This window comes from Xiphophorus maculatus, chromosome 11 (genome assembly GCF_002775205.1).
Source record: "Xiphophorus maculatus strain JP 163 A chromosome 11, X_maculatus-5.0-male, whole genome shotgun sequence".
NCBI classification, from domain to species: domain Eukaryota; kingdom Metazoa; phylum Chordata; class Actinopteri; order Cyprinodontiformes; family Poeciliidae; genus Xiphophorus; species Xiphophorus maculatus.
In genome coordinates, this window is record NC_036453.1 from 5,750,028 (window position 1) to 5,772,108 (window position 22,081).

The 22,081-nt window shown below is 39.6% G+C and overlaps 2 protein-coding genes across 5 annotated transcripts in view; one reads left to right on the forward strand and one right to left on the reverse strand.

Annotated features, from left to right (window-relative positions):
* LOC102227961 (protein Shroom1-like) overlaps positions 1–14,430 on the forward strand; it is a 29,854-nt gene extending 15,424 nt beyond the window's left edge. The window contains exons 2-9 of one of the 4 annotated variants that reach the window (XM_023342330.1): positions 1,547–4,384; positions 4,475–4,661; positions 4,798–4,853; positions 5,523–6,065; positions 6,181–6,753; positions 7,204–7,312; positions 8,513–8,785; positions 11,579–14,430. In XM_023342330.1, the coding sequence (XP_023198098.1) occupies positions 1,752–4,384; positions 4,475–4,661; positions 4,798–4,853; positions 5,523–6,065; positions 6,181–6,753; positions 7,204–7,312; positions 8,513–8,785; positions 11,579–11,833 (4,629 nt within the window). In that variant the 5' untranslated portion in view covers positions 1,547–1,751 and the 3' untranslated portion in view covers positions 11,834–14,430. The remainder of the gene's footprint in view (positions 1–1,546; positions 4,385–4,474; positions 4,662–4,797; positions 4,854–5,522; positions 6,066–6,180; positions 6,754–7,203; positions 7,313–8,512; positions 8,786–11,578) is intronic. The other 3 variants (XM_023342331.1, XM_023342332.1, XM_005805471.2) reach the window with 3 other exon arrangements.
* Positions 14,431–17,577: 3,147 nt separating this feature from the next.
* Positions 17,578–21,132, reverse strand: LOC102228214 (ankyrin repeat domain-containing protein SOWAHA-like). Its single transcript, XM_005805472.2, has one exon. The coding sequence runs from the start codon at positions 21,038–21,040 to the stop codon at positions 19,691–19,693; it is 1,350 nt and encodes a 449-aa protein (XP_005805529.1). The 5' UTR covers positions 21,041–21,132; the 3' UTR covers positions 17,578–19,690.
* Positions 21,133–22,081: the final 949 nt, after the last annotated feature.

A 22,081-nucleotide genomic window follows, 5' to 3' on the forward strand; every position in this document is an offset into this window, starting at 1 on the left:
ATAATATTGATTCTGCTAGGTCACTAGTTGATGTCTCTTTGTTTTACCAGCAACATTTACTTTTGTACATGGTTGACAAGCATCAAGCTTCAAACGTTTAAACAGCAAAGTCATGGAAAGGCATTTGGGTCATGAGAGAGTCCTGTTATTAGAGTCTTAAACCCATCATTAGCTTGCTGGAGCTCATCTCAGTACCAACAATGAGTTCTTTGGATATCTGGTAATGGTTTCCATGTGGTGCAAAATTGCTTAAATACTGGCAACGTTTTAACTAAATTGTGTTTTTATTTGTAAAAATATAAACTTAGTATAGATTTTATACACAAAAAAGTAGGGTTGCCTTTTGTAGCTTTTATGACTTGTTCCAGATTAAATGAATGTCGTGTTGCAGTAGAGCCACTGAAAGGATTCAGTAGCAACCTGAGCTCCTTAAGTCATGTCACGTTAGTCAACAAACTGCTGCTTAGACAACTTTGGGTTTTAGTTTAGAAAATTAAAGATTAATTTTGTACCACTGTTGCAATACTTTAAGAAAGATGTATATATGTGTATGATTCCCAACTGTTGCATGGTTTTACACCATGACTAATTCTTACATCCATCCTTTACACTTTTGTTTTTGAGGTTTCCATATTTGAAGTCTGTTGTTTAAATATGAACTACACTTTTTAAATTGACTCCTTAAGGAAGAAAAACTTCAGAAATTTGACTTTGTAAAGTTTTGTTTGAAGTTTTTCATTGAAATTGTGTTAGGGCTTCATGTGAATCAGAGAAAAACTTTGTGCGAGGGTTCCCTAATAAGGTTAGGGTTAGTCTTACTTACAAAGTTCAGCTAGTGACTGAAACAGGGGGTTAGCATCATGTGGTCAGAAATATTAACATTGTATTTGTAATTATTGTCACAAATATATTTTGATCAAGCTATTAGACATAGAAGTTTTAACAATGCAACAATGTAGCATTTCTTGAAAAATGAAAGTTTTTCAGTTCAGAAGTGTTTTTCATGCTGTATTACATCTGTCATCTGACTAATCCCCAGATATTTCATGTGGGATTCCTGACATTTTTTCATTTTTGTTCTGCAATGTGCTCAACCAGCCTCAGAGCCTTTAATGAGAATGAGAGGCTTTAATGATGCTAAATAGCACATGCCTCCTTTTGCAGGTGGCTAAACCCTTCTGATACTCAGATCTACATTGGAGACTCAAATATAAGATGCATATGTTTGGAAAAATTCTCAAAAACATCTTTCAATCTAATTGAAAGAGCTTTAATGTAGACCAGTGGTTTAACAAAGAAAAACAGAAACATCGGTAAAGCTTGATAACCATGACTAGCTCATGTGTTGTGGTCATTTTATTCAATGCAAACATTTATATTAGTTAATTTAATGTCTTTTTTTCCTCTTACAGTTTGAGAACCCATATTTTGCCAAACTATTCCACCCTTGATCTGTGGTTTTTAAACCATATATATGCCTGAACTGATTTCTGAGTCAAGATTTTAGACTAACATGTTTTGTTTGTGTTTATGTTCTCTCCACCAGAAGCAGACTTTTTCAAGAGGCTTTAACTCAACAGAGGGAGGAACATGACCTAATTTGAGATTAATAAGACAACTGGGTGCAGTCACGTTAGTGGTAGTTCCCCAAGTTCCCCCCTCCACCCACAAGACGGACAGATGCATCACTGTACGTTCTTATACGTACGATTTACAAGCCTTTACCTTCCTGCCTTTTACCCCAACCCTTCATGGATTCTTACAGCTTGCACTTTGAGAGAATGAGCAACGTGGACCTGCATCCTCTTAGCCTGTCTGTAAGCCGGCTTTCGCCAGCCAAGTCCAACAGCAGTATTGCTGACCATCTAAGCCACCACCAGCACGGCAAAGGAGATTCTGCATACAGCTCCTTCTCTGGTGGGTCCACTGCCCCAGACTACCCATCTCCCTTCCTCCCTGATGACCTACAGTCCAGCTCCTTCAGCCACTGTGCTGACCTTAAATATGTAAAGTCTATTTACCATCCAACCCAGTTTCTGCAGCCTGACTCAAAGACCATGGATCAGCTCTACCGCTCTGTCGAAGCCATCTCAGAGCAGTATCACAAAAACTCTGATTTGAACTACCATAGCCTTAATGGCAGCGAGAGTTTGCACACCAACAACAATGCACACCCTAAAAAAGAGGTACAGTCGAGCACTTCGTCCCAAAGTGGTCAGGCCCCACCGGTACCATTACGCCTTGATAGTTTTATAGCCACTAAAAACTTGGAGAACAGCAGGGCTCACCTCCATGGTACTGAATTTAAACCCCTGCCCCAACAACCTCAACAAGAGATTCGACTCCATGGCCAACCATATTCTCAGAGTCAACATTTCCCAAGGTCAGAGACAGCGATCCTAGATAAGAGCAGCTCAAACCTGAGTTCTGAACCACTGTACTCTGTTTGGAGAGGCTCTCACGAGATGCAGCAGGTCCAGCATCCACCAAGCTACCGGCTGCATCTCCAACTTCACAACCAGACAAGGGTGAACCTAGAAAACCCTTCCATTGTGGACAGCAATGCTGCCTTTGAGCTCCACAGCCAATCACCACCTCATGGTAGAAACCAGCCTGAACATCTGACACCCAAACAGACTTCCAGCATGATTGGCTGTAATGGAGACCATCAGATTAAATCTGGTGGTTATTTTCAAAGCGAGCGCAAAAGGGCTTACTCAGCTCAGGAAGTGCATGGTTCTTCAGAACTGCAGCGAGCTGACCGTCCCCGGAACGGCAGCCAGAGTTGTCTAAGCAGCAGCATTCAGCATAAGGGCCAGTTCTACTTTGTCACAGGGGTGTACAAACCATATGAACCTGCTGTGAGGACACATTCTGCAGCCATAAGTGGTACAGAATTTGTAAGGGAGGTCTCGGCTGTGTTAGAAACCCACCATCAAGACAACCCGCGATCCCACAGCACTATGGATAATTTTTTCAGACCTTTCTATGAGAGTTCGCACACGTCCAGTGGTATGATTCCAGAAGATGAGGAGGTTTTCACTTCTGTGGATCAGGGAATGGTCCAGATGTCCAAGAGCCTGGACCAGGAGAATTACACCCCACCCCACTTTTTAAATGTCTTGGACGAAAGTCGTGAGATTGGCCACCACACAGCAAGCAACCCAATATTCTACTGCGGACCTGATTTAAAGAGCCCACCACAGTCAGCCACTCATCAAAATGACGTCAATTTGGTGATGGGCAACAAGTCGACAAACTACAACAGAAGAGAAGATCATACCAATAGAGGGAAGCGGCAGCCTTTGGAAGACATTGCTAGTGAGAGGATAAACAAAGAGACAACACCACTGCTGTATCACCTAACTGGAGCCAGTCGAACAGCAATGCAGCCCAATCCAGATCCTGGATTCAGTGGAAGGAAGGAAGGTGTCCTTAATAAATCCGTCCAGGAAGAGGTAGCAGTAAATAATAATGAGACACCTGCACAAGGTGATGCTAGCAGGAACCACAGAGGAGATGTTCTGTCCGCTGCTTCCGGCACCCTGGATGATTCTTTTAAAAAGTACTACAAAGAGAAACTTAAGGATGCCCAGTGCAAAGTCTTGAGTAAGACGTCATTTAAGAGGCGAGACCTGCAGCTGCCTTTGCCACATTGTTTGACACAAAACTCTGAGTGCAGGCCTGCAGTGATTCACTCATTTTCCTCATCACAAGACTCTGAGATATCAACAGACACACTCACTCCATCTTTGACATCCCAGGACACAGAGAAAGGCAGCTTAACAGAGGTTGGGGACATTCAGAAGGAAATTGAAAAATCGTTTGAGAAGAAAAACTTGCGGTTGGCAAATGTTGCTCAGCCTCAAGTGGCGCGTATCGGAGGCAGAAAAAGACTGACCCCAGAGCAGAAGAAGATGTGCTTCTCAGAGCCAGAGAAACTCAACGAGCTCGGCAGAACGCCCAAACACTCGGTTTGCTGCTCGTTTGGGAATGAGAGTGAAGGATTGTTTGCAGCTGAGTTTGAAGGAGAGGACGCGGCACAGCAAGCGGAGCAGGGACTGGTTGCAGCACGGAGGGAGATGTTTGAGTCAAGAGGTCGAGCTCTGTCTGTCTCCAGTGCGTCAAAGACCAACCTAAAGCATGTTCAGCATCAGGCCCTCGTGGAATATATGGAACGAAAGACAGGCCAGAAAGTGGCTGAGCCGCAGCACCCAACATCTCATTTACCAACTCCATCCAGACAAAGACATTCTCTCGGTGAGAAACCATTTGACTGGAATCCTCGCCCACAATCATGGAATCATGAGAAACACACAAAGAAGAAACACCTTAGACCCCACTCTGCTGGGCGTATTCTTGATTCACCCAGTAGCTCCATCAGGTACTAAATAATCACACATTAGGAGAGCTTGACTGTTTCTGCCTTGATACTCAGATAAATTAAAGATTATGTTTTAATCTCCCAAAACAGGTATGCCCAGTTCTTTTCTGCCCAGTCCTGCTCAGGCCACTATCCTGGCCACCAAAACTCTTCCAGACCGAGGGAGAGTCATGGTCCACCTCAGGGAAAATCTGCATCTGCAGAGAGTCTGTTGGACCAGAGGGAGTCGACCAGCTTCCTCAGGAACAGGTCCACATCCACACCACATACATTTCAGGTACATCACTAATAGATTTACTCATTACTTTCTTTATTTTATTTCTACTTTTAAACTAAATGTATCTTCTCAAAGAGATAAAACTTTAAAAACTGGTAAAATGCACATGTTTCTGTTGTATTTTCCACTGGGACAGCAGACACAAGACAAAGAAGAGAATCCAGAACCAGTCAGCACCATGGAAACCCAGAGGTATGTACCAGTGGCAACAAAAAGGGACATTTTAATTGGTTTTTAGGTCAGGAGAGTATTAGGTCAATGATGTGTTCACCGAGCATAAATCTCATCTTAATTCATTGTGGCACCTAAAACGTTAACACCCAGCCACTCCAGTGAACAACATTCTTTTGAAAAGATTTACACAAGCGCCATAGACCAGGAATAAAAGAGCTGCTATACAGAAGAAAACCATTTAGAGGATGCAAAAGATATGAGACTGTGCCGGTGGTTATTCTTTCAGCATGACATCAATAATAATACGGCTACAATGGAACCATTTAGATCACAGGATAATCATGTGCTATAATGGCCCAGTTAAAGCCCAGATGTAAATCCTATTGAGAAACTCTGATAACTAATGACAATCGCTTTTCAGACACTTTCCATCCAGTCTGATTGACCGTAAACCATGTATCATTTTTCTTAAAGTTCATAATTTTCCACTGATTAGTGTTGATTTTTAAGATTCCATCGAAATACATTCAAGTTTGTAATTGTTATGGAGCAAAATTTTAAAAATTTAAAGTAGATTGGCAAGTCACTCTATTTCTTTTAGGCATTCATATTTAAACCTCCATTTTTCCAGAGCTTGATTTGATTTTTTTCCTTCTGTTTTATTCTGAATTTTATTGTCAATTTCAGCTGCCGGAAGAATGAAGCAGAACAACCATCGGAGAAGCGAGTCGCTGAAGGCCAGCAGCTTTCTCGGAAGGTGGGGCAGAGAGGAAAGTCCATGGAGGAGCTTGGGGCATCGAAGATAACTAAAGTATCGACCCTGAGCAAAAGCTCAGAGCACCTGGATCAGCTGCGGAGGAATTCAGCTGAGCCTGCAGGAAGGAGCAAAAATATCAGGAGTATTTCAAACTTTGCTGAAGACGGAGACGCTCGACGACAGGAAACAAGAAAAGAAGAAGAGTTTGTTGGTCAGAATAACTCTCAGGGACAGAACCAACACCAAACCCAGAAACATCCTCCCCAGAAGCAAAGCTCTGAGCAGAGGGAAGATGCAACCAGAGAAACGGGCTCTGGTGGATCCGTCTCTCCAGTCTCCAGCGGAGAACCCAGCGAGACATTTTCCAACCCACCTTCCCCCAAAGGTCAAAAGATCAGTGAATGGGAGATCAAATCCACCTGTTCCACACCCACCCAGACAAAGCGTCCTTGTGAAAGCACACCTGTCTCCAGGTAAGAGGAGACTTTGTCATTCTGTTTTCTGGATGCTAACTGAGGTTCCTAATTTATTTTATTATGTACCTGGTTCTGCCTTTTCAGTTCTTAATTATGATTATTTTATTTCTAGTAGAAGTGGGACTTCCCCAAGATTAGAGAGGGAGCAAACTGTCGACGAATCAAGTGGCGAGGCAAACCACGAAGTGACGCTGAGCTGCGGCATTACCACTGATCCGTCACTGTGGATTCTCCCACCAGAAGAAGAGCTCCAGGAGGATCTCCGGAACTCCTTTCAGACAAACAATGTTTCCGACGAGCGTGGTAACTCCATCTCCACGAAGCAGACAAGCGACTCCTCTGTGTCTCCTTCTATGTCTGCCTCCAAAGCAGAAGTCAGTCACCAGGCAGACGAGCAAAAAGAACTGGATCTGGAAGCTGAGACGGTGGGACAGAAGGAGGAGATGAAGAAGAGGGAAATGCCAGAGGGAGAGACAGACAGCTCAGAAAAGTCTGCCAAGAAACCTAAGTGGGAGGAACTTGTAAAGGCGGTGGTTAAAGCTGATAGGTCACTGGCCAGGGTGCTCTGTCCGCTGGCCAGTCGTAAAACTGCCCTGATGTTGATGGAGCAGCTTTTGTCGGAGGACACCCTGCTGATGGAAGAGCACTACAAGAAGAAACAGGAGCAGAAAGGAGCTGGTGAAAGGTGAATTTAGTGGTAAAACCTGGTTCAAAAGTGGATTCGTTTCACACACATTCATCCATCCAAGTGACAAAAACTGAATCTAGTATCAAAAATTACTTTATTCACACATTTGGACAGAGAAGACAAGTTAATCATGACTTCTTGATGAATGTTTCCATGAAACTTTATACTGGCTCCACAACAGAGCTTTGCCAGTGTTGCAATACATTTTTGTTACGCCACATGTGCAGATACACCTGGTTATTTGCTTAGACTACTGGGTAATCAGATACATGGAGACAGTGTTCTTCTGTTTCTGCTTTTTGTAATGCCTCCTGGCCTTCCTCAGTGTTCCTCAAGCCTGACACTGCAAATATGACATTTTTGCCAAATCATTTCTGAACTGCAAAAACAGCAGAGAACGTATGGATGAATGAAGTTGTATTGACATACATGCATTTCTGTCTTTAGCAACGAAGTGAGTAAAGGAGCTGAACCGTCTCCATGTCCGCCTGATTCAGACAGCGAAAGATTTCAGTGTACGGATGAGCAAAGCCAAGCTGATATCACTGAGATGAAGGTAATTATTAGATTAAAAAAGCAGCTCAAATAATGAGCTCATTATGAAGAATGAAGTATTGGCATGCATAAAAGTCTTTCCTGGGTTTTAAATAAGATAAACAAGTTTAAATATGTCCTAATGTTTTATACTACTTCACTATTTCCTGAATTTGGTGTAAACAGGATGAAAATTGCACAACTACAGCTTCCTTTGGGTTTCTACTTTTTAACCAAATCAAATTGATACCATCTGGTTGCTATTTGGCCTTAAGCGGACCCATTACAGATAGCCATGTCCCTTATCACGTTATGTTCTGTCTGCCTCTTATCAGTCTCTAGGTTGTGTAATATCTGGCTTTGTGGCTAACTCTCGTTTTTCTTCCTGGCTGCCCTGCAGACTCTCTTCTGTAACTTCATATCTTCATCCTTAATCATTTTTTGTGCCTTGGAATATTATTCATGCATGTTGAACTTTTCCACATTTTATGCTGTGACATGCATACATACATACTTCAGTCCATTTGATTGTTGTTTTATTTGATAGACCAACCTGAAGTATTACATAGCTGTGAAATGGAAGAAAAACGAGGCACAAATTTAAACTTTTGCAAATACAGATGCAAGCCTGTTAGGATTTTTCTCTACCTGGTTTTGACATTAAATTTGTGCCCATTCGTTTTTGCAAAACACCTCAAGCTCAGCCAGGCTAGACGAGATGAGATTGAAAGCATCTGTGAATTGTGGCTCAAGTCTTGTCGGAATGGCCCAGTCAAAGTATGTTTGTAGACAAAATAGTTCAGTTTTGGTCTGATTTGGTCAGAGCAGCTTCATCCAGGTCTTCGCTGTGTGAGCCAAACTGCTCATGGCAAACTGCAGATGAAACTTCTGGTTTTCTGTCAACAATGATTTTCTTATTGGCGCTTTTGTCAGATTTTTGTGGTATTGTAAATAATAATATGTGAATTTTATTTAAGGGCAGCAGAGTAAATGAGATCGACTACAAATGTTTGCCACACTTTTCAGACTTTAATTGCAACTTTAAAAGTCATGTATATTTTTCCTTCTGTTCCACATTTATGCACTATTTTTTTGTTGGTCTTCTACCGCATAAAGTCTCTTGTAAATATATTAAACTTTTTGCTTGTAGCCATGGCAACAGTCAAAAGATTCAGAGCTTATGAATAGTTTCTCAAAACATATTTTTCTGTTGTGTTCGCAGCGTTTGTTAGTTTCTTATATCCATGAGCATCTGCGTTCTCTGGAGGAGTCACGTGAAGCCCTGCAGACAGATGTGGAGGAGAACGCGGCCCTCGGGGAGGCGATGAAGCTGCTGGTGGGGGAGCGCTGTCTGCCAGTGGAGCTGGAGAGGTACAACCTGTTCATCGGGGACCTGGAGAGAGTGGTCAACCTGCTGCTGTGCCTTTCTGCCCGGCTGGCCAGGGTGCAAAACGCCCTGAGTGTTGTGGACCAACACACCGACGCTGAGGAGAAGGTTGGAAGCCCGTTTGTTCTTGTTGCTGTTGGAGTATTGTTGTTTTTAGATTTTCACTTTTGCACTGCTTTGTTGTTATAGGATTGATTATTAGGGCTATATTAATTCAGTTCAGCTCAATTGAGTTCATTTATGGTTCTAATTCACAACAAATGTCATCTCAAGGTGCTTTGCAAAAAAATTAATAGATTAATAATGTCAATGCAATCACACATACTTTCCAATTGATCCTAATTATTAAACAGTACAGTATGCTCAATTAATTATTCAAAATAGATTTTAAAAAGAAAAACAAAGAAAATTATGAGAATAAAGTCATAGTATTGCAAGAATTAAGTCATAATATTTCAAGAATAATATTTCAAGAATAATATTGAAATAATGGCTGAAAAAGGTGGTGAGAATAAAGTCATATTTCTAGAATAAACTCGTATTATTACAAGAATAAATTTGTAATGTTATGACTATTCTGGTAATATTACAACTTTATTTTTGTACTTTTAATTCTCTTGTAAATTTCAAAAAATTCTTGTAGCACTTTGAAAATTGCAAGAGTTAAAAAAATATATTCTTGCACGCTATTTTTCTTAGCTTGGCATTAATACCAAATTATCTGTTTTATTTTATTTTTACTAATCTCTAAGTAGCTTCCTCTTTTCTGTCTGCATAAAATATAATATACAATAAAGTTAAAAGATTATCAATGAGTTAAAGGTTTGATAATAATCAGTTAATGTCCTCTAAAGCCTTACCATCTGGTCTGCATATTATGTTTCCTGTTACGCTTCTGCCTGTCCCTCCTAACGCTGTTTACACATACACACTAGTGCGTGTGAGTAAAAGAAGACCATCAGCAGGTGCTTCTAAGGACACGTTAATTTATGTAACCAAGCAGATTTCTGGATTTACTGCAGCTCATTCAGAGCTCCTGGATAAACAACAAGCACAAGCGGCTCTGATGTCTTCAGCTTTGCGCTGGTTGGGTTTATTTTTGCCAAAGCAAACAGAGCAGCAGGGAGAAGTTGAAGGGCAGCTCTGATGAAGTCAAGGTTTCTAACTGTGTGGAATGTATAAAATGCTCCTGAGTTTATCTCTATTTAATGACCAAATTTTCTACCTTATCTGTTTCCAGAACAAACACTTTAATAGACTTTGGAGGATTGATAAACAAATATTATATGCAAACGTTTTCTAAACGTTTAGGACGATTTTTAAAACGAACAAAGACATATTGCTTTTTTATTAAATTGTCAGCCTTGTTGAGAAACATGAAACTTCCTGTCCCTTATTGTTTCTTGTGATGTAATGCAACCCACAACCCCTCGCCGGTTTATTTCAGCTTCAGCTCATGTTTGCACGGATGCATTTGATTTCTAGATTTATTTTTGATAGCATTCATTGTTCATGTGCCCATAAGCTGGACATGACTGCAGAGTGTGCTGCACACACAGAGCTTGTTAGAGCCTCATTTGCTCTCTTGCTGTTATCAGCAACAGTGCTATTTACACTGACTCACCGAAACTCTGCTCCAGTTTCGATGACATTTGTATCTACCCTGCCCTCTGTTGACATAAGGACACACTGCAGCATCTGACGTGATGCTGCAACTTCCACATCATCTAGTTCCAATGAGAAAACTGCCTCCGAAGTAAATTTTTTATATGTGGGTTTTGTCCTGTTATAACTAAAACTTCAGCTTAATGTATGTTTTTTGTTTTATGTGGTAAACCAGCAACAATCGGTACAAAGTTTTTAAATAAAAGAAAAACAACCAAGTTTTTATTTTCTTAAATACATAAAAATCATAAAAGCCTTGCATCCAATTGAATTCAAGCTCTGAGTTATTAGTTTGTAAAACTATTCTGTGCTGCAATTACAGCTGCAAGTCTTTGGTTTGTGAACGTATAGGATCTGAACATTTTGCTCTTTTGTCTTGTCAAAAAAGCCACCACAGCGTGTTCCTCAGAACCGCTGAATTTATGAGATTAAATTACATGAAGTTGGACTTTCCTTACTGATAAGATGACTTCTGGAGGCTTCAGAGGTTTCAGAGTAAAATGTCCTGAATATAAATGCATGTCACTCTTGCTGCACCTTTTTAGAAAATCCTGCAATGGTGATATATTAGTTGCAATAATCAATCAATCAATCAATCAATCAATCAAATTTTATTTGTATAGCACATTTCAGCAGCAAGACATTTCAAAGTGCTTTACATCATTACAAACACAGAAACACAATGCAACATAGAATAATTCCACATTTACCTCACTCCTAACTTTTCCATTTGTTTTGAGTAAGAAACAGCAAGGGACATTTATTTATGTAGTGCCATTGATACATTAATATAAAGAAACATAAAAGCATTGCAAAAATTATGCATTGAGATACAGGCATTAAAAGCAAAACAAGATACAAACATTCTAATAATCCCTGTGACCTTTGGCGTGTTTGACACTAATCTGGGCCAGGTGTGGGTTTCTACTGCAGTGAGACTCCATCCAACAGGTGGAATATTATTATTTCCATACAAAGTGTGAGCTTATGGCTAGTTACAGCATTCTGCACAGTCCTTTGTGGGATTAATTTTGCACACCTTGATATTGCAATAATGTATTTGCAACATATTGTGCAACCCTAGTTATACTGTAATAGTCTAAAATATTAAACTCCACTAAGGTGACAAGATTTTAAAACATTACATTATATGAACACCTTTGCAAAGCAAAATATAAATCTAGAGATGGACCTTTGACTGTATGTAGTCTAATGAGTCTGCTGTGCTCCATGCAGGAGTCTCTGGACAGTCGCCACCGCCTGCTGTGCAAACAGAGGGAGGATGCCAAAGATCTGAAGGATAACCTGGACCGCAGAGAGAACCTGGTCTCCACCTTCCTGTCGCGCCAGCTGTCCGCCGAGCAGCTACAGGACTACCGGCGCTTCGTCCAGACCAAGGCCTCACTCCTCATCCGCCAGAAGGACCTAGAGGAGAAGCAGAGGCTGGGAGAGGAGCAGCTGGAAGAGCTTTTTAACAGTCTGAACATGTGAAGGAACAGACACTGTGGCTCTGGTTTTCAGGCTTTTTGGATGTAATCCAATCATGACTCATTTTTTTCTCTCCCTCCTTTCAAGAATTTATGGAGGACAGAAATATCTGCTGAGAGTCAAGTGGACTTTTTTCGCCCATCTCCGTTTGCACAAGCAGCAGTGTGCATTAAAACATGTCTTAATGTTGTACATTTGTTTTCACTTTGAAAAGAATTGAACTGTGTCAGTGTGCCTTTATATATATTATTGTAGCTGTTGGAACTTTTTATCTTAGAGCTGGTGTGCAGAAACTTGTAGTAATTCAGATACTGTCCTTTTGTTGTCCATTGAGATAATAGCCCTGCAGCCCTGTACCTGCACCTGTGGAAACCTACGATAAGCTTTAAGGTCGTCTCTGAGCAGCGATGAGGCTTCAGTAGCCTGACGGAGGGCGGTGTGCTGTTCCACGTCTGGAAAAATGTACTGTAGATGTAGAAGATTTAACATTCTTCTTTTTGGTTGTCTGCATTTCTAAATGCATTTCAAATTAAGACTCTAAAAACCAAATGAAATAAGTTCAATGGAAAAAAAGCACTTTGTAAAGATACATGTATGCACATTACATCAAACTGGAGTCTAAATAATTTCAAGTGAAAGCCTTACTCCATCCGTTAAAATGTTTTTTTTCCTCTTCAGTTTAAAGGGCATTTATCATCACTTTTACAACTTTTCCTTTTTAACCTTGTTCAGGCTTGTATTACATGATAGTTGCATTCATTTTCATGTTCACAACAAAGTACATGAAATGCATAGTACAATCTTCACCAAAGGCAAAATTGATGACTGCAACGTCTCCACAGTAAATATGTTTATAAAACTGAAATATATGTGATAATTAATCCAGTGAGGAGGAAGAAGAAATCTTGTCTCTGTTGGGTAGCTTGGAGACTTAATATACCGGCACCCATTAAAAACATTCTGTGGTGAGCCCAGTCTGACTGTAATTTGTCACAGTTTATGTCATTTCTGCTCCACTTCTGACCAGCATTGTTATCGGTCAGGATTCCAATTTCTCCCAACTGTGTCACCAGTAAAATGTATGTTAATGACCTGCTTAGTTATTGTTCAAGTCTCACTTTTTTCATATAATCATACATGTTTTACTTGTGAGCGTTCAAGAACAGAATCTCACACATCTCTCACCAACACCTCGGTGTATGGCTGTTGTCTATTGGTTCCAGCTGTATTATTGACTGTATTATGTCCCTTTTTCTCAGCTCTGTTATTTCTTTTACCCATAATTCCAAGATTTTAATTGCATATAATCCCAGGGATATTAAGGTTACCAATACACAGATGGGTCAGGTAAAATCCACCCTTCGTATCTGTGTTCACTAGATGATTTTTGTATCAAAAGTTCTTATTTTTTGTGTGTTGCCAATAAGTGACCACACATGCATTTGACATATTTCAATTAAAATGGCCTTTTTGTGTCAAGGAAATAATCCTATGTATAATTTAAATATCATATCCATATGTGGTAGCACCTTCCTGTTACCCATAAGGTACTTTTTCTTAGAGACTGACTACCTGCTATTCACTGCTGTTCAGTAATTTAATCATTTTAAGGTGTCCTGACTACACAACATGAAGAGTCTTGAATATTTCCTTACCTAAATCAATAGATACTAAATTCACGAAAGCAGTTATCACGGAGTATTTCCTCTTATGTCCTTTTGCAGAAGCGACATCTTATACTTGAAACACTTTTCTTTAGTAGGTTTGATTTACTTCGAGTGTCTTTATTCCCGGCTGTCTTTTGGTACTTGAATCAAATAACCCATCTACATGCAATTGTACTGCATTTATATTTGTGTCTTTCAGTGACATCAGAGAGCCGTTAGATAATTTTCTGAACTCTTTTTTTGTTGTTGTCTGTGAGAGATCATGAGTGTGTTCAGAAACTGATCCCCATGTTATTTTCCCCTCAGGTAGTATACCTGCTGTCTGCACTGTCTCCAATATTTCAATGTAGGAGGAAAAAGCTAAAGTTCTTCTGCACTGACTGACTCACTTTTTGCCACCAGCAGAGAAAATCTTCTCTGGAGATTTTTACCTTCGTCCGTCACTACCGGACTTGTTTAGAAAACTTGCTTTCTAAACAAACAAGTTTGTTTTGGTCTTTTTTTCTGACAGCTGAAGGCTGAAAAGACCTTCATGCTGTTTTCTGTAGCTGGCTGGAATTCCTAAATTATGCAAACCTCCAACATTTTGAACAACCAAATAAAAAGACTTGAGGGAAGATGGGAAAGGAGGAGCACTTTTTTCTATATTTTCCAGCTTCCAGGCTTGTCCAATTGAATCAAAAATAATGTTTGTTGGGAATATAGTTTAATAACTACAGATCTCTGGTGTCAGAATGAAACAAAACTATATAAAAGCCAAGTCAGAAAAACATTTTAATCCATGGTGAGATTGATCATAGCAAACAATTCAAAATCTGTTTTCTCTGCTTTGTTTCACTCCCATTTTCTCTTGAGTTTTGTTTGTGCTTGTTTGGGGTTTTAAAAAAATCCATGATGTTTGTAATATTGTGAATAAATTAAGCTTTCACTGTTCATCTGTGGGTTTTCATTTTATATTCCCTTCAATTTATATATGTGCTATGACATCCAAACAGAGAAAATATGTATTCCAATTATTTCCCAAACCTTTGAGATGATTAATTTCGCTCCAAACACTGTAGATAAGCCTTTTTGTACAGTACAAGACGTGCAGATAAATTAACTAACCACAGGTAAGTTATGTGGTTAGTCTGATTGCCTTTTGTGTAGGAGGCAGATTTGCACCATACCAAGGGGAAATGAGACACTCTTCCTGTTACACAAATGACTTTATTAAATTAATGGCACGGCAGGGGATACATGGTTCAGTCAGTCTGCTGGAAAGGACGTAGAAAAGAGACAGAGAGGCAAACAACAAAAACTAATGGTGTTTACTTAATAATAATAATAATAATAAAAACATAAACTACATAAATAGAAAGACACCAAATGTGTTCACTGCACCCAAAACCACATGACCAGCAATGAGAGATTTGTTCTACCTGCTTCATGTGTGCTTGTAATTGTGTGATGTGTTGACTATGTGTGTTTACATGAAACTGTGCATTCATGTATAAGAAAAAGTTGTTTGCATTAAACTGAACTGATGACTTAAATCAGAGCTCGCTTATGCCCTCTGCTGGCAAATCAGCACACGGAAATTTAACAGAGACTCAGGAAATAAAGTGTCTCATGTACATTTAAGTCATATTTTATACAATAACGAGAGGAATTAAACGCAACAAAATAAAAAAAAAAAGAGCATAAAACTTTAAAAAGTAACAAAGAAGTTCCAGCTTGTTGTGGCCATTTATGCTATATTTTGTGGATTGTAATTTCTACCAATTTAGTTTTCTCCTCTGGGCAGAACCAAAATTTGTAATTAATTTTTCTATTTGGAATTGTTTAGATTACATTGGTAATTGTTAGACCCTCGCATTAATTTGAGTAATTAAGAACACACTGGGTGCTTAATGGAGGTCTATTGTTTGTCAAATGTCTAGTGCTTTGATGGGAGGTTGTGTAAATGTTTTTTTTTTTTTTTACCACTTTTTTGAGCTTGAAACATTAAAGTAAGATTAATTTGGTTTTCAACTAAGTTGAAAGTTGTAAGACATTTGTAGTAATTATTTTGTTGTTATTTTTTCAATAAAAGCATATATATTTTTTCAAAACAATCAAGTCAGAAGTGTATGCAAATCAAGCCCCCTGTTAAAACCCACGGCCTTTGTTGAAATTTTTTATTTTGGAACACAGAAGACTGCGACACAGCTGCTTTCAATATATGAAATTGTTCCATTTTTTCACAATAAACCATGAACTTTAATGCAATTTACTCAACTCAAACTTAAGGTGATAGATCAACACAAAGTAGTACATACTTGCAAAGTGGAAGGGGAATAACTTACGATTTTAAAATGTTTCACAAATATAATCTGAATTACGTGGCAGGCTTTTTGATTCAGTTTCCTTTACCCTCATTCCACTAAATAAAATCAACTGCAGCCACTTTCAAAAGTGAAGCCAATAGACTTCTGTGTGATTTCATTCAAGCCAAAGAACTTATGTTCTTTGTGCCACATGGAAAAAAGTTTGGTCAACATTTCAAACTCAATGTGTTGAAAACGGATACTCCACATCACCCTGAACATGATTTTAAGGTGAGGCATAGTGGTGGCAACATCATGCTGTGGGATGTTTGTTTTCAGCAAAAACTGGGATAGCTGGAAAAATGGATGCAGTCGGTCACCTCTCAAATCTGTTTTGTTGCAGTTATTTTCTTCAAAAGGCATGGAAAGTAAATGTATTTCTATAACGCCAATCACACGTGATGCAAGTGGTTTCCATGAAAGCAAAAGGTCACTTTTGTATCAGGAGGTAAAATGATTAAAGATTTAATGATTTAGTGAGTCAAGTTGAGGAAACAATATTTGAAATCCTCAAAGGTGAAAACAAACCATAAAAAACAAGCCTATGAACGCCTCCATAAATAGCTACCTGACTTTAATACAAAGAGCCGTGCCTGCAAGTTAAACATGCTCAGCTCTTGTTAATATGTGAGGTGTGTTGACAAGTATATCATTGAACTTTGAACATTGTCATGGCAGCAACTTCCTGTGGTCTGTAAACAGAGCTAATTATCTCCAAGCCCGACCTGAGAGTTCAGTCTGCAGGTTCCTTGTAAAATTTCTGTCTTTCCTGCTGCTACTTTTTCTGGCCTCACCAAACTGGTAATGAAAAGGAAGAAGAAGGAGGATGAACCTCAAAAGTGACAAAACCTGTAATAACAGTAGCAGAAGAGGCAAGACAAGGAGCTTAACTGACGGGGATTTTTCAAAAACAAGATATTTGTTGGAAAATAACAACACAAAGTTACAGCCTTAAAAACAGCTTTAGGATGAAACCCTAAAGCTGCAGCAGGAATCAGAGTGTGAGAAATTGGTGAAAAAATTGCACATAACATGGTTGTTTTTATGTTTTCTTTTTTACATCAGCTGTTAAAATAGACAAAATACACACAACAGATGATTCAGGTACTCAGAGCTGCTTCAAGGCTCAGGTTTCAGTCTGAACTCTGAACTCTCCACCCACAGGAATGTCAGCACACCTTGAGCCAGCCTCCCTTCCCTAATAGTCAGTCATAAGTCGCCACACCCAGGAAGATTAACCAAAGATTGTACTCAGACTAAACACAAATGTAAAGATGTGGATCAGCAGAAGACAAAACAGACTGAAAATGTTTCTTTATATTTAGCTTTTGTTTAGCTTTGGTCACATCTTTTGCTTTGTTGTTAAACTTTGCATCAATTTTTTTCTATTGTTTGTCTGTCTGGAAGTAATTGTGTCTTCTCATGCTTGCTGGCTGACAATTTTAAATGATTTCTTTGGTGATCTTGGCTGTTTCTGGTTATCAAAGCAGGCTCAAGATTTAACCGGGGCTTAGGCAGAATTTGATTTTGGGCTCCAATTCTAGATTACCTTATCTATATATAGTTAAAAAATTCTTTATAAATTGCTCAGAGCAGGTTATTTTTCTGACAGATTTATTTGAAAGATCAATTAGAGTACAACGTTTCAGTGTAAAGTTGGTAGAGAAGAGCGAATTGCTATTTATGAAATCATTTTGTTCTTTTTGAGAAATCACACATTGAGCCATGATGGTTACTTTAGATCTTATACAGTTTTATTTTACTTCACACTGCTGGAGCCACTTGATATTTATTGTTAAGAGGAAACCTTCAGAGTCTGGATGCTGGGATAATGGAAAAACTGCAAGCATAGGGGTTACATTGTTTTTTATTATGGCATCACATGAGGGCAGCTGCCCTGCTTTGAGCAAGTACAGATAATATATTTATCCACAAAATTCCCTGCCTAAGGCTATTTTGGGAAACTTAATGTTCTGGTCCATTCTGGTAAAATTTAGGGAACACATTTTAGAACAATGTGTCCTCTCTAAATTTGACCTGAAAGAAAGACTAAGGCAATATTTTAACTCCACTTACATGTTCTTTTGTATGCATCTCCAATGAAAGTTTGACCAGGATATTGACTCTTATTTAAAACTCTCTATACCTCAAAACTGCAAATAAAACTAAATTCAAGCAGGAAAAAAGCAAAACAACTATAAAGCATGTCTTGATTTTTAAGGAAGAGTATGAAAAACATTTAGAAGGACTGCTAAATGTTTTTCATACTCCTTCCTGTTAGCATGTCATGAATATCTATACATGTCCAATATAAAAATCTGTATGTGCTTTATTTTGTTGTTTAGTTTATGTTTTGGAGCCAGAAAATGTGAGCTTTCTGAAACATTGACAGTAAAATAAAATAAATATGAACAAAATCCAAATAGACATTAAAAATGCAACATTCACTTTTCTACGATGTGAAATCTTGATAGTACTCCAGACTCAGTGAGTCTGTGTTTAACATCATCTCTTTTCTGGAAAAGCCATTTTGATTTTACAATTAATATGAACTCTTTGAGATCAATAGAAAGTACTTCTAGCTCAGTGTTTCTGTGCTTAACTGTATTAATTTCCTCAATGAAGCCATACACATCCTTTCTATTTGTTAGGAAGTATTCTGGGCTCAGTGTTTCGGTTTAGCTGTGCCCCTTTCCTGATTAAAGCCACTAAAAGATTTTGCGTTCTTGTAGAAAGTGTCCCTAGCTCAGTGCCACCATCTTGTTAGGTGCCTTGATATGATATTTGTTATGGATTGGTTCTATTAAAATTTTAAATCTTTACTCTCAAATGCAAAAATGGTATACCTTCCATCTCTCATTCTGCTCATCCCAGCCTATTTTTCCTCATAGCTGCCCTAGAAATAGACATGTGCATAACAAAGCCTTCGGGCAAGGAGATGACCCGTCATCTTGATGCAGGAACAACGAAGGCTGCCGGGGAAGTGACATCATAAGTCACAGAAGAAGCAGCAGGGAGGGCGAGGGTTTTTCCCCCCTGCAGACCTCTCCGTAGCTTCAGGCTGCTGATCATAAAGTATGACGAAACAGTTAGCTCTATAGCTTCCAGCTGCACATGAACACACCAAGCCCCAGTCAGCTGCTTATCAGCCTGAATCACAGCTGTCCCAACAAGCCGAGCAATATTTCAGAGAAATCTCTGGCACAGAGACGCTTAACAGATTTCAGGAAAACCTGGATGGCTTTTAATAAATGACCTGTTTTAAAGCTTATAGTCAGATTTAATATACTTTGCTTACATCAAAATACTTAACTCAGTGACTTAGAATATCTAAAAACATTATAATTATGTATTTTTTTTGTTACAGAGGGAGTAAATATTTCCATGCATTTCACTGACATTTTGATTTATGAATGAATTTTCTTGCTGATAAAGAGTTGGATTCACACATAAGTCCCACATTTTGACTCTCTCCTTTTGTAGTCACCCCTTTTTGTTCATCTCTGACTAAACAATTCAAGAGGCGAAACATGTCAAGTCTTGTTTCGTAAATGTTTCTCGTGAAAATAGATTCGCCAGATTCTTTCTGGAACTGAAATGATTGAAAACCGGTTAAAATATCCACAAAAATAATGTAAAAAGTCTGTAAACATCACCTTAAAAGGTTTCTTATTCAGTTGTCTTTTGAACAGGACATCCGTTTTTCCAGATTTCAAAATTTCTTGATTTCATTTCAATAATATGCTATTGATTGCTTTATTACAATTGTAATTATCAATATGTTTGATAGTTTTAGCAGCAGCAGGCTGATGAAAATTTAAATAAAGTGATGTTTCCATCATTCATCAGCACACAGAAGCGTTAGACATCACTCTGTGTCTGAAGTCAGAGGCTTCTTGCTCCTCACTGTTGTCCTCGCTCAGAGAGTAAAGTCCAGACCTCTGACTGGGTTTCTTTTTGTGGATGATCGCCGCTGGCTGGAAGAGACGGCTAAAGGAGTGCAGACCCCTGGAGAGGTCTGGCAGCACGTCCTGCTCCTCTCTCTGGGACAGAAGGTCCGTCGCCTGAGGTTGGGTCGACGCTTTGGGCTCTGTCAACATCTCCCTGACAGTTTTAGAAATGCCCTTGTGCAGGTAGTGGCAGGGCCTGTTGCCACAGTTGTCCCTGATCCTGATGTTGGCCCCGAACTCGCCCACCAGCATGGCCATGATGTACTCCTGGTCATGCTGAGCAGCTATGTGTAGAGGAGTGTAACCCCCGTGTGATTTTGAATTGATGTCGATGTTGACCTTTCCCTCCCGGACCATGTCCATGACCACAGAGAGCATTTTACTGTTCCCACACTTGGCTGCCCAGTGCAGGACAGTGAACCCCGAGATGAAGTCCTTCTTCTGGGCAAGATGGCAGTCGGCGAGCAGCAGGCCGTGAACTTGGGTCCATTGGCCCGCAGCACACTTCACCAGCCACTCGTGCTCCGTCTGCTCCAGGGGGAACATGGAGGAAATCCTTGAGTCTTTGGGTTCCTCCGTCACCTTGGAGTTCCTTGCTGCCCTTCTCAGCTGGGGTGAACAACTCTCCACCGAGGACGGCTTCCTCTTAGTCTTGGAGGCGTCTGCTTTTCGACTGTAGGGAGGTTCTTCTGGGTTCACCCTCAGTTTTTGGATCTCCACCCTGCTAGAAACAGGTATCCTCAGAGGAAGACCATAAGGTTTGCTCTGTGCCCTGATTTCATCGTTCTCCTTCCTGTTAACATCAAAATTCAGCATCTTTCTAACCTTGACCTCCTCACATTTGCTCCTCTGCAGAGCCAGCTCTATGGGAGATAAAGATGCAGGATTTCCCCCAGAAGCAGCTAACCCTTCTGAGTTGTCAGGCTGTTCATCTTGCTCATCTGGAGCCTGCTCCTGCTCGCCTGACACATCCGTATTTCTATCATCATTACCGTTTTCAGTCGTTTGGCTTCCTCCGAGAAAATGCAGGTACGGTTGTCTGAGAATAACGAACCGGGTCCCGTCGATCGCTTTGACGTAGGCGACATTGTTCACCAAATTCTTGAAGAGCTCTCTGCTCCGATCCTTCTCCGCCGGGTCGACACAGTCCACTGAGGATTTAAAGTGTGCCTCCAGATCAGATTTCTTCACTTTCCCCCCCTCAGCCACTAGCAAAGAAATGATGGATTCCTTTGTTAAATCCATGAATAAAACTGTTGAAGCCAGAACAAAAAGAAGAAACTTGTGTTTCGCAGCCGCGCCGTCCAGACACCTGGCTGCTCTGCTCTCCTCCCTCTCTACCTGGGGGAGTTGCTCTATTTTTGTCCCGGGCAAGGTGTGGACGTGGAAATGATTTGAATAATATACCCACGTGTTTTCAAAAGAAAGTGAACTGGTAAGACGTTTAATGCTTCATGAGAAATTTTTACAGAAGCGTAAAACATTAAGTAATTCCATGCGAATAATTGTAAAAGGTGGAATTCCTCCTACATAAGAAAGAAAAGAATCGATTAAACTTTTCCGCATGGATTGAAGTCTTTTTTCCCCCTTCTGTAAAAATCACCCTACAATAAAAGTAGAATATGTCACATGATGGCTTAATTATCCACTGATTGGCGGCAGACAGTTATAACCTCAATCTTTGACCGCATTTGTTCATTTAAACGTAACAATGTATTTTTAAAAAGAATTATTGCACATAAAGTAGCCTAAAACATTTGATTAACCTCACATATTTGTGCTGTCATATCATATATCAGCTCCTGCCCTGGCTTGCACTATAATGACATTCCTGAACTGAAAGGGAGGGTCTGATAAGAAGTGGCCATATTGAAACCAATGCAGTGCCGCCCGTACACGAGTCGAGTCTTTGTGCTGATTCATTTAACGAAATGAGAAAGAACTCTTGTGTTTTCTTCAACACAAACTTAAGTTGTAAATTTAGTTTTACAGAAAATTTCAATATTCCAGGCCAATAATAATAATAATAATAATAATAATAATAATAATAATAAATTCTCACATAGCTATGTTGGATTAACAAAACAGCCCACACATAAACTGTGCAATTCAACTTTATTGTTGCTATGCTTTTCTCCCCTCACAGTCCTCTGGCTGCTCTTTTATCTTTTGCACTGATGTCTGCCAAACATTTCCTTCCACTCAATTTTACTTTCAAATTCACTTTGTGGAAGGAAATGTTTTTATTTGCACAGAGGCTACAGACAGAAACTAGTTTAAGCTAAA